Genomic DNA, 13433 nt, shown 5'->3' with positions numbered 1-13433 from the left:
TGCGATCTTGGCTCTGTTCCAGTGTAGGTAATTATATCCTGGCTGGTCTAAAAATTCCTCCTGTTGTTTCATCTGGAGAAGCAGATCTTCAGTTTCTGTCCTCAGTGGTCTCTGGGTGTCCATAAATGATAGGATACTCCTCCCTCCCCCGGGTCCCAAAGGAGGATATACATTTCAATGCTGGATGAATGAAGACTTTTTGAAGGAAAGAGACTGAAAAGCACAGCAGTTTGCAAAGAAAAACAACAACAAAGAAAAACAACAACACACACACTTTTTTGTAAGAATCCTTAGAATGTATGGCAAATGGTGAAAAGCAGGGAATGAAGAATGGGGAACTGAACTTCAGTGGGAAATACAGTGGGTCAGTATCTCCTTAGCAAGGGAGCCTAGAGTAACTTAGACCTAACTTCTATCTACCTATAGAAAGATACTGAAAGATGCATTCCCTAAGCATGTACAGGGTACCATTCCCTTATCACTGAGCAGCTGCAGTCAACTTCCAGGCTTTTGAGCAAGCACCCTATAGAAAACTCCTGCCAACCTAGCAGTTCGAAAGCGCATCAAACTGCAAGTAGATAAATAGGCACCGCTCCAGCGGGAATGTAAACGGCGTTTCCGTGCACTGCTCTGGTTCGCCAGAAGCAGCTTAGTCATGCTGGCCACATGACCCGGAAGCTGTACGCCGGCTCCCTTGGCCAATAAAGCGAGATGAGCGCTGCAACCCCAGAGTCGGTCACGACTGGACTTAATGGTCAGGGGTCCCTTTACCTTTGCCTATAGAAAAAACAGCATAAACATTATGTTGAATTTTATGCCTTCTTTGAGCAGATGAGGAGGTACATCACAACAGACATAACATTAGGGCTCTCATGATCCAATATATTTTATCAAATTCCTCTGCCCACAAATAGGATAATTTTGAGAGGCCATTTGTCTACAGTTCTTGTATGAACTAGCCATTGTACTTTCTTCATGGCCTTTTATAATGTCCACTCACAAATAAGTACTATCTTGTAAAGGTCTCTAGCCATTTTTTAAAACCTAGCCTGCATGCTCATTGCTCAGCTGGTTTCATTTCTACCTATTGGTCCAGCCTAGGAGAATAATGAATAATTTCCCCTTGAATAGCCTCTCTGTGAATTGTCACATGTCAGTTTCTGTTCCCCAACGTGGGAAAAGGGGGGGGGAGAAGGTCTGTTACAAATTTCCTCTCATTTTTACTTTCCTTTTTTTGATAGCAGAATTTCTCTATTAACAAAATAAAGTGGAAATTCCACAGCAAGCTGCAAGTGGATAAGAACATGGTCAAATGAAGGGGAGGGTGAGGAAGCTGAGGAAATTGCAGAATATAAGAGACACCATGGTCAATACAGGAGATCAAAGAAAACCACACCATGCCAGTAGCTGTTACTTCTACAACAACGAGAAAACGACATGCAGTCAAAAACATTGTTGGCTCCATGATCATCCAGTGCCAGGCAAAGTCAAGGGAAGGGTTCAAACTGCCTGTCAAAGAAAATAATTCTGCACTCAAAATAAGAACATAGTTAAAAGGCTGGGAAGCACAACATGTGGAATAACTTAAATGCTTAGCTTCCTGGTGCCATTTATGTAATACTTCCAAATTTTGGGAGAGGGGGAATGGTGCTTTTTGTGATAATGGACCTAAATAAAGCCTGCTGCTTACAATCCAAACTGTTGTCACCGTTTCCAAACAGCAGAAACAGTGTCTGTCTATATCAAGTCACAACATAAACCCAAGGATGCTTCTAGCCTTCGAATTCTAGACTAAGATTTAAATTCTGGAGACTAAGCCTGCCCTTGCCACAAGTCCTACTTCCAACCACATTCCTTTCTCAGAACCTATTTAAAGAGCATCTTCTCTCTTATGCCCTGCCATCATCTCTAAAGATGCCAGAAAAGTTGTCCTGAGGCAGACTCAGAAATTAACTTTGTGGACTCTTAAAAGCTCACTTTAAATCAGAGACAATCTTTTAATGTCCTAAACTTAATCAGTATTACACCCCCAAAACAACCCTCTTCTCTCACCTTGCTCTTAAGGTTGATCAATTGATATACTGATATCAATATATTGATTGATATGTGTAATGCAACAATGTTTAATGTATTGTTAATGGGAGCTGATGGGGCTTTCTTTTTTCTGTTTTTTCCTTCCTTCTTTCCATAGGTTTGTTACGTTAAAAAATATATTTTTCAAAAACTTCCCCTTAAGGTCCACCCTGGAGGTTGAAAGCTGATAATTCCAGATTAATATTACGATTGCCAGCATAGCAATAATTGTTATTACTGCAGCTGCCCTTCTAACTTTGACTCCTTGCCCCTTTATTCCTTCCCCACTCATCATGTTACTATGTGCAAGCCTTGGCTTTTGCATAAACTTTCACCAGCACCAAAAAACTCTAAAATCCAAATGACTTGAACTTAAAGACGGGGCACTAAACTTAAAGACGGGGCACTCACTTTTTTAAAGGCTGCTTCCATCTTTAAACACCCCCGAAACAAGAAACTGTATTAATATACCAATCTTATACAGTGGTACCTCGGGTTAAGAATTTAATTCGTTCTGGAGGTCCGTTCTTAACCTGAAACTGTTCTTAACCTGAAGCACCACTTTAGCTAATGGGGCCTCCCGCTGCCGCCACGCTGCCGGAGCACGATTTCTGTTCTCATCCTGAAGCAAAGTTCTTAACCCGAGGTACTATTTCTGGGTTAGCAGAGTCTGTAACCTGAAGCGTCTGTAACCTGAAGCGTCTGTAACCCGAGGTACCACTGTATACAGAATTTAGGGTTGCTACCTACCCATAATCCTCAAATAATAACCATTCACCAAAATACAGGACACATATTTGCATATGCTAATTCATATGTATAGTTGCAGATTTAGAAATAACTGCTGCAATTTAAATAGAAATTCTGTACATTGCACCATAGCAAGGAAGACTGTGACCAGATTACCTATGTGCCTGCTATCCCAATGCTACCTTCATGGACTTTGCTCCCCCTTCTCATGGCACTTTATATTTAATCCATGGATAGACTGGACAGCTCTTCAAATAGAAGGTTCCTTTGAATAGCAGTCCTTTGGCAATCTCCAAATAGAGGACTGTCCTCTGTAAAGTAGCACACAAGGCCACCCTAAAACTTGTGCACCATCCTGAGTACTGCTACAAAAGAGGATATACCATTTTGTATACCTTGTGAAAAAGAAGCTATGATTTAGCATAAAATTACAAAAATTGAGATCTTTCTTTTTGTAAATAGTTTTTATTAGTTTTTCACAGTTACCTTTTTACAAATAAAAACAAATGCCTTTTTTCAAACCTCCTCTTTGAGATTCTTTAAATCTCTGGACTTCCCTCCATACCCTCTTCTGGTTCCTTATATTAACCAATTTCTTCCGCATATCCATTCTTAAACTTTGTCCATGATTATTTCCCTTAATTTTATCTAATTTTCTACTAGTTGCAAGCGTTTACTTAAAAGCCTGCCAATGTATCAACTTGCTTACAGTATTTTTGTACATAAACAATAAACGATTCTCACTCTTTTTTAAATTTCTCATTTATTGTAGTCTCTGAGTTTTGCCGTTAATTTTGCCATTTCTGCATAGTCCATTAGCTTGATCTGCCATTCTTCTTTCATTGGTATCTCTTCTTCATTTCATCTTTGGGTTAACAGTATTCGGGCGGCTGTTGTAGCATACATAAATATTGTCTTCTGTTCCTCTGTCCACAGAACAAAAATGGAAATCTTTCAAACCTCTCTTACTATTTACACCATACAAATAACACATTCATTTGTTCATGCATGCATGCACGCACACAGGGGCACGCACACACACACAGAGCCTTCTTATCTAGCACTGTAGAGCTGTACTGTATCCAATGATAGCTGCTGTTGACAAATAGTGATACAGTTTTTAGATGTATTTTGCAGCTGCTAGACACTTCTAACCATAGGAGCTTAGCCACAAATGGTAGGAAATAGAGCCAAGAAGAACACGTTATCTGTTTGCAAAACTGACAAAAGTCTCATTGTGGTGGGATTGGGAAAAACAAAGGATGCACCACATTCTGGTAATGCAGAACTAAATGCTCTCTAAAATCCTTTTAAAGGCACATACAGGGATTTTCAGTTCTGGGATTTAAGAATTATGTTACCGTGGTTCCTACTACTATTAAAATTTTAAGACCATAGGAGGCTGCCCTACACCAGGTTTGTTCATCTAGCCCAGTATGACTGGCAATAGCTCTCCTGGGTCTCTGGCAGAGGTATTTTCCTTTCCCTACTACCTGATCCTTAAAAAAAAAGAAAGACTACATAATCACAGAATTGTTGAGTTGGAAGGGACCAAAAGGATAATCAACAATTATTTACCTGGAACAAAGAGAACCACAAACAAATAGAACTTCAGACCAAAGTAAAGGCTGAACAACTATGAAGACATGATAGCTGAAACTAACAAAATATTATTGCATATTGGGCAGGATGTGTCCTTGTACTAACAGTCTCATTAGCATGAAAAATAAAACTACTCTTGATATACCTAGAAACAGACTGCACTGGTTTCACCGGGTTGGGAATATATGAACACCAGGAGTGGCTTGCAGAATCAGAACAAAAACATATCTAATCTAGGATTTGCCATAGCTCAGTAGGAGAGCACATGTTTTGCATGTAAAAGGTTCCATGTTCAATTCCTGGCAATTCTAGGTAGGGCTGGGAAAGACTCCTGCCTGAGAACCTGAAGGACCACTGTTTGCACATGCAAGCCAGGGATGGGACACTTGTTGTCCTCCAGAAGTTGGTGGACTCCCGACTCCAATCAACCCTTGCTATCATGACCAACAGTTGTAGTCCAACAACATCTGGAGGACCACAGATTCCCCAGCCCAAGTGTAAACTGGATAAACCAATCGTCTGGGACAAGGCAGCTTACTAACATTACAGGGTAGTCAACGTTGATCAGAGAAGCTCACAGGTCATGGTGGAAAGAGTCAGTCTTTCTGTTCCCAGCGTCTGGCACTCAAACGCACATACCATTTTTAGATTTGACCTAAGATTCAGTCTCTATAGTGCTCTTGATGCAGCAAACAGCTTCCAGCGCTAGCTTCAATAATGTATGCTTTCCCTTTTACCAAAGCAGCTCGGCCCCATGAGAGAAATTGCATTGTCTGCTGTTTGCTACTAAAAAGCTATTTGTGGTGAGAATTTATTAAGGGCAGTGCAATGGTCTTAAGGTTTCTAGGCCCCTGCCTCTCCTTTAATCTTTGAGCCAAAGCTCTTAGCTTCTGCAGCAGGGTCCATTAGCGCTTCTTCGTGAGCATTGCTAACAATGGCTTCCTTACTGGGGGTATCACTAGGATTACACTCCCTGCCAGAATCCTCTGGCACAAGAATCACTGTGAGTCAGAGCAGGAAAATAATTAACCCTCATGATACTTCTCTGAGGAGTGAATAGAATACATAACAAGCTTTATGGGGTATTGAATTAAACCTACTCCTGGGGGAAAGGCATTCCATGGTCTTTGTTATGCTTAAGAATTAGGATGTGGCTGTTCCTAGGCAGAACAGGTCCCCCAAACTCATCTCACTCCAAAATGGTTCCTCCAGTTTCCATTTAAACAGATTTATGCCACTATTTGCTAACCACATTTTATCATGGACTTTTAGGAGGTCAAAGTATGCTGGAGCATTCTCATCAGCAGAGACACCTTATTGTGCTCTCAGAATCCAGTTCTCCAGTTTCTCCAGGCAATCTTGTAACAGAAAATTCACCTTAGAGTGCCACAGTGCAAACTCAAGTTTGTTTAACAAGGGCTGTGGATTAGTAGAATTCTTACACATTAGCGCCTACTGTAAATGGCTGCCAGTTTTTAGTGATTAAAAAAACCACACAATTTTCCAAGTTACATGCATATGTGGTGGCTAGTTTTTGTCTTTATCAGCACTTTTTTAAAAAAGTTCTCAGTTCTGCATGGGAAACTATGTTGACATCCACATTACACATTTAAAGCATTCATACCATTTTAACAGCCATGGCTTCCTGGAATACTGGGAACTGTAGCTTAAGAGTTGTTATGAGACTCCACACAGAACTTCAGTACCCAGCACCCATAACAAACTACAGTTTTCAAACACCACACATTTTAAACACATTTATGGCACGTGGCGTGCTCTGCTCCATAGGGTCACGAAGAGTCGGACACGACTAAACGACTAAGCAACAACAACAGCACATGGCTTCCCCCAAAGAATCCAGAGAACTGTAGTTTGTCCCTCAAAGAGCACCCTTTAAAACTACAGATCCCGGGGTTTCTCGGGGCAAGTCATGGCTGTTAAAGAGATATAAGAATGTGTTAAATGTATACTGTGGATGTGACTTGTACCCTGCACCACAGCAGCCACAGCGACTAATGAATCAACCTGGTACAATTTTTAGACAATCACTATGCTAAACTAATTCCTATGGATTCCAGAGGTGTGTGTTGAAATTTTTCATTGAGGAAAAGTTAGGGTCAGAAATGCCAACTTGTGGGGGTGATGCAGGTGTGTGTGTGTGTTTGACGTCCCGCGCATGAGCATCACGCCTCCCTCCCTAAGCCAGACAGAAGCTTCCTGGGCTTTGGGAAGGAGGTGCCAGGGGAACATTTAGGGGACTGCCCTAGTCCTTCTAGTCCACTGACCACACATCACTGGTGGATTCTTATGTTTTGTCAATGCTGCCCAGAGTGGCTGGGGAAACCCAGCCAGGTGGGTGGGGTATAAATAAATTATTATTATTATTATGCAGATGAAAATGCTTCTTACAGATATCTCAAGTTTATTCTGCCCATTCACTACTTTCCAAGGGACGTCTGGATCTCAAATTGTGGTACAGCTTTCTATGGGCTGACCTTGTGACCTAGTCTAAGGCTACCAATATTTTAAAGATTTTGAAAGGGAGACTTTTAGCAACTAAACCATGGGAAAAACCCTGCTAGCTGAGACCAAAGGTGCCTCTAGCCCAGGTTCCTGCCTCCCAGAGTGGCCAATCAGGATATAAACAGAAGTCCAGTAAGCCTACAAGCAATAGTGCTCTCTCACTGTTGCTTCCCAGCAGCTTGTATTCCATTGCATGCTACCATACCCATCTATAGTATCAATATAATAATCACGGCTAACAGCCATGGATAGAGCTATTCTCAGTTAAGTTGGCTATTCCCCTCTTAAAACCATCTAAGCTAGTAGCTATCACCACCACTTGTGGCAGCAGGTTTCAGAGCTACGTGGTTCCCTAGGGGACCAGTTTAGTTATTGCTTGTGCTCCAGCAACAAAAAATGGAATATTGATTCAAGCTCTGGACTCCCTGCTTTGGTTTGGTGTTACATGCGCACTGCATATGAGGAGCTGCCGCAGTTCCTTGGAAGAAAACAACATGGGAATGTTATGCAGATTATTGCATTTTTGGGATTTGTTTTCTAGTTAAAGGGGGAGGGTGATGTCAGTCTTTCACCAGCAGTCATCCCCAGCAAAGCAAATTAACGTTCCGCTTCCAGGAGGAGCTTGTCCTCCCGTAAAACAGCTGCTTGTCTCAATAGAAATGGAGGAAGAACATTATACACTACCCTAGAGAGATCTCCAGAAAACTGGAGATCACAGAGATTTGATAATGAGAAGCAGCAGTCTTCCAAAAAATGGAAACCTCATGATCCATCACACTTCCACAGGGAGTTTAGTTCACAGAAACTGTGTGTTCATGTTTGTTGGCAAATGCAATGCTGGTTAGCTGTCTCTCCGTAATCCTTGCTTTAAATAAGTAAAAGCAAAAGGTTCAGACCAATGGGTATGACAGCATTCTTACGCTCTTGTTGTTGTTTTACAATCATTATGTGGGAAAATGGAGGACAGCTTGGGACTCAGCTAGATTGATAAAGAAAAAGCGATTTATATGTGTTGTATATGCAATATAACATTATGCCACCAGATGGCGATGTGGACTCCCGTTTTTCTCTACCTGTTTTCCCTGTTTAAATTTACAGCACGTTTAACTGAAACGCTTGTTTGAGGTGTCTAGATCCAGCCTTGGTTAACAAATGTTAAAAGTTCAGGGATATTAAGAGGATGCTCCTCACTTAAGATGGTTCAAATCTATTATCGGCTGGGGGAGCTGGGGAGCACAAAGGTCACATCCACATTGTATGTTTAAAGCACTCTTATACCACTTTAACAATCATGGCACACACACCCCAAAGAATTCTGGGAATCATAGTATGTAGTTGTTAGGCGATCCCTCACAGAGCTACAATTCCCAGTATTTTACAGTTCCTGGGATTCCTGGGGGTGGGTAGCAGCAAAACAGTGTGTTAAATGTATGTTATGGAAGGGACCTAAGACATCAGTATCAACTGGTTATCATATAAGGAAGCAGAAGTGCTGTTTTGCACAACCTTTAGCACAAGAGCTAGCTGGAGACCTGGTTCACAAGTCTACAATTTATTGTTTCAGATTTCCCAGCAGAAAACTCCAGCCAAGAAGAAAGGGCAGCTACAGTAAGGCATCTACGACAAGCCCTTTGCCATCTTTAACTACAAAGAAACGGAAGAAGCATAAGATACTGCCCATATGCGATCTCATGAGAGGCGGGCGTATGCAAATGAATGTAAGTTTAAGGAAACAGAGAAACGACAAGGTGTTATAATTTGGCATTTCATCTAAAGAAGGCGATTCATGGGAATGTAACTAGTCTCTCCGTGACATATTACTGTACATTCCAAAACCTTAAAATGGGGTCATGTTGTCAATTCAGGACTGAATGTAGTCACCTTCTATGATTTGTTGGAGAGAATCCTTCAGGAGAGATTTTTTTAAACTCCCTTCTGCATTCCTGAAGGACCACAGATCACACAATTTCCTAAAACCGCTAAAGTTTTGGAAGGGAAAATAACTAGATGACACTGTACTGGAAACTTAGCTACCTGCAGGGTAGTCTTTCACACTTCCTAAATGCTTGCCCTTCACCCCAGTATTGAAGAGTGACCCTAGGAAATCTTTTTTTCTAAACTCACAGGTTTCTGGAAATATTCAGGATGACAGAAGACTAGCCTAATTTCTGTAAAAGCTAGTACTTTCCCCCCCCACTGGCATCTTGAGGGAGTTGCTTTTTCTCTCTCCAAGTTAAAAATACTCACTACCATGGAAAGAAGTGATTTTACTTAGCCGATTGCCAGAATCTGAAATACATATTCAGAAAGAGGGAATCCCCTCCCATATACATAATGCATGAGTTTCGTGAAGGCTTCTCTTCACACACGCTTCCCACCCAAGGCTTTGAATATTTAATTTCTCTGCAATAACAAGTTCAGAAAGAGATTTTTTTAAAGGCACAAAACCTCACTAATGTTAAACATTCACTGGCTTTCAGCAGGAGCTGTTCTGTTTATGCAATTATAACTTTTAAAAGAGAGTAATTCTATCTCTTGCCAAAGAGAGCTCAAAATAAATAAGATTATGCATAGATGCTCCTGTATTGGCACAGTTTCAGTATTTCCAGATTGCCCTAGTGCAAGTGTAGCACCCTGCTTGTGGTTAACGCTTAGCTGGAATGAAATATTCAACGCAGCAATAGAGAAATTAAAATAATAATTTATTTGTCAGACAAATAAATGAGAGACACAGTGGTATATGGTTACCAAAGCTCTGCCCACTCCAGCCCTGATGGCCAGCACTTATATTTCCTCAGCCCAGCCCCCTTGCTCCTCCTTTGGCTGCCTCTGTCCAATCAGCCTGGTTGAAATTCCTATTGGCTGTTTGCTAGAACCAATCATAAAAGATACACCCATTTCCTATTACCTTTTATGGGAGACAAACAGCTATATTTCCTTCTATCCATAAATGGCAGACAAGTAGCCATATATCTTACATTTACCTCGACCAGGCACCTTAATTACCAGATAACCTTTGGCCCCTGTTGCCCTATTCACTGCAAAACAGATGGCTAAAGCAGATGGTGCATGGTTTTTAATTTTTATCTTAAAGAGATCTTGGGTTCACCTTCTCACACACCATCTATGAAATAAGAATCTAACATAAGAATCTAACATTTCTTACTTTCTAAATCCTTTGCATACTTACATTTAAGCCAATATATTTCATACATAACATATATAGATTTTTAGAAGAAAGGGAACTTAGTAAAAGCTAATTTCTCTAAGTTCTCTAAAGCTTCAAAGCAGTTTCAGAGAGTTGCTTTGCCTAGTCCAGCTGCTGTTTCCATTTGCCCTTTTAACCTTATGAAAATGTGGCTCAAGTTTCTAATGGGAGGCACAATAATTCTTACTATTTACCAACTCTTAATTGTGTTTTTGCAGCTCGATTGTATTCTGTAATTTGTATGGTCAATATGACCTTTTGCTCCTAGCCTGTAATTTCCTTTTACAACCCTGAAGTACTCGTCTCCTGCAATAAATCAGTGGGGCCCTTGAACAGGAAGATAAACATCTGCCAAAGTCTTTTTAGCCAGCTAGTCTTCTGCCTGGCATACAAACATTTGCAAATATATTTTTTTAAGCTCATTTTAAAATACAAATCTTGATCAGATGCCTCACAAGAGACTTGAACTGTGCAGCTTTACTCAGGCAAAGTCTTGCAAGGGTATGCATCTTGTACATACTTACAAGGGTGTAGGCCCGACTGAACACAGTGAGACTTACTTCTGAGTAAATAGGCATAGGATCCGTCTGCATGAAACTGTAGGGCAGGGGAAGGATGAGAAAGTAGTAATTGCCACACTATCTTTCTGCCAAGGACCCAGATCCACACTCACTGAGTTGTTGGAATACAACACTGTACAGTGGTACCTCAGGTTAAGTACTTAATTCGTTCCAGAGGTCCGTTCTTAACCTGAAACTGTCCTTAACTTGAAGCACCATTTTAGCTAATGGGGCCTTCTGCTGCTGCCACGTCGCCGGAGCACGATTTCTGTACTCATCCTGAAGCAAAGTTCTTAACCTGAAGCACTATTTCTGGGTTAGCGGAGTCTGTAACCTGAAGCATATGCAACCTGAAGCATATGTAACCCAAGGTACCACTGTATTCCTAAAACATCGTCCTAAGTCAAAGCCAAACACTGCACAGCCTAATATTAGCTATGAGTCCAATTTCAAGGTACTAGTTTTGGCATATATAACCCTATATAGCTTGGGACCAGGATACCTGAAAGATCATTTCAACCATTCTTTCTAACTGGGACATATATTGCTACCACATTCCCCTGACCACATACATTTAAATGCAGATTATTTGTGTTCTAAAGCTACAATCCTGTACCTTCTTACCTGGCAATATCCTCAAAATGACACTTTTCTATAGGCATGTGTAGGCACTGTTTTCTTCTCTTGCGGAGCAAAGGTAGCTGAAATATACCGGTAACCAGAATAAGTTTACATAAGGGATCACCATACCATATGTGTGGTATGGAGCATATGGGAAAATAGGGACATAAAAACACCTTTGTATGACCTCTTAAGTGTTGGCATTTGGAGTTAAAATGTTCTGCAGAACTTTTATTAACTTAATTAACTTAATACTGAATCCCTTTTGGAGGAGCACACTTTACCCTGGATATAATCACACGGAGACTTGGAGTTTAGGGGAAAATAAGATAGCTAGGAAATAGATGCTTGATAGGAAATATCCTAGTTCTAACTAAGGTGGAGATACCTTGAGCCATGCTTGCTCTTTCATCTCAGTAATTTACAGATGGTCTTCAAGGAAAACAAAGAGTAATCAATCTGAAGTGATGCTAAAATGTGGGTCACTAAGGCCAGGCTATCCTGGTCCAGAAACAGCTGCAGTTGATGCACCAGCTATAGCTAGGCAGATTTTATAGATGATGATAATATAGATGGTATAGGAGAGCTACTACGTGTATATAAATACAAGAGCAGAATGAACCCCAAAGGGTTTAAAAACTTGCTTTTGATTGAAGGCCCAACACCTGTTTCTCCTCTCCTGTGAGAGGACCTAAATGACTGTGATACTGTCACACAACCTGAGATGGAAATCACGGGAGAAAAATGTGTTGCTTTGCTTTAAGACAGTGGTGGAGCTATATGCAGGTTTTTTCCCCTAGTTGTTAATAAAGCTGATGTGAAATGGATGGGGGAGGAAGCTAACCCTTCTCACTGATGCAAATATTTTTTACAATGTGCTTTGTCTCTGAGATTTTTTTAATGCCAAGGCCCAGATAAGTCAGCTGGGATTTCAGAAATATTAAGCACAACTGTGAGGCATTAGTAGCTAGTATCTTTTTTTAAGTGGTAGGGCTGGCGCCTTCCCCAAACCAGGATTTTTTACAGCATCCATGAAGAAAAGAGTGATTTTAAAAATGTCAGTGTGCCCTGCTTTCCTCCCTGAGAAACATCAACTGCTCTGTAGGCAGAGGGAATGCCTTCCGTTTAAGAAAGAAGGAACGTGACTTTCAGACAACATCTCTCATTTTGAAACTAAGCCATATCAGGCGACATAAATTCATGCTTTTGGGAGTGGAGCAGGGAGGATGGGACAGGCACATATATTGTACACCCAATACCAAACCCCACAAAACTATAAATATGGCAGAGCTTTTAGAAGATCAGGAAACACTTGCACATGGTTAGAACAAAACAAAATAAAATCCAGCCTATTAAAAACGAGCTACGTTTCTCCTGAAGCTGAAAGAACTTGCCATTTCGGCCAGATACTCCTTGCTGCTCCTTGCTGCTGCCTACCAGCTGTCATCCACCAGAAAAGGCCTACAAACATAAGAGGGGTCTCACCCTAGGGCACTCTATCTAGTGCCCCCTCAAACATGGAGCTGGGCGAGGGCCAAACTACACTGCTCAGCGGGGGTGGGAACCTGTGACACACATACACCAGATGTTGCTTGACTACAATTCCCATCATGCCTGACCACTGGCCACGCTGGCTAGGGCTGATGAGATTTGGAGCCCCACAACAGTTGGATGGCCATCGGGACTCTACCCCTGCTATTCTGCAATGTAAAATATTGGTGGTATAACTTGCACTTTTAATGTCAGGATCACAATAACCAGTGCCATGAACACCTCCTTCGTTCTCTTAGAACGACAATGGCGCCCACCTGACAAGTGTTGGAACCTAGTTCCAGCAAGTTCCACCTGAAAAAGCCCTAACAATAACTATATATTACCTCAGCAAACAGGAATTCTCAGAAACACGCATAAGGAGGGAAAAATCAGTGTAGGAAGGTGGCCTCCTTAGCGATTCTAATAACCATTGTGCCTCAACTACAAAGTCCTCTTCCCCAGCCAATCTTGCTTCTGGTTGGGTGGCCGCCTGCCCTATTTTTCAGAGTGCACTCCTCTGTTTGAAAGCAACCTCTGTCTGAAGGGCTGTCCAGTTTCAAAGT

At 41.3% G+C, this 13433-nt stretch overlaps 1 protein-coding gene across 1 annotated transcript in view; it reads right to left on the bottom strand.

The window, feature by feature from the left end:
* The window catches only part of ENAH (ENAH actin regulator), a 116649-nt gene extending 105256 nt beyond the window's left edge, over positions 1-11393 (bottom strand). The window contains exon 1 of the mRNA XM_053383042.1: positions 11341-11393. Within this exon, the coding sequence (XP_053239017.1) occupies positions 11341-11378 (38 nt within the window). The 5' untranslated portion in view covers positions 11379-11393. The remainder of the gene's footprint in view (positions 1-11340) is intronic.
* Positions 11394-13433: the final 2040 nt, after the last annotated feature.

The sequence above is a fragment of the Podarcis raffonei genome, chromosome 3, assembly GCF_027172205.1.
Source record: "Podarcis raffonei isolate rPodRaf1 chromosome 3, rPodRaf1.pri, whole genome shotgun sequence".
In the NCBI taxonomy this organism is placed as follows: domain Eukaryota; kingdom Metazoa; phylum Chordata; class Lepidosauria; order Squamata; family Lacertidae; genus Podarcis; species Podarcis raffonei.
Note: the sequence above shows the minus strand (reverse complement) of the source record. Positions and strands in the feature narration are given on the sequence as shown.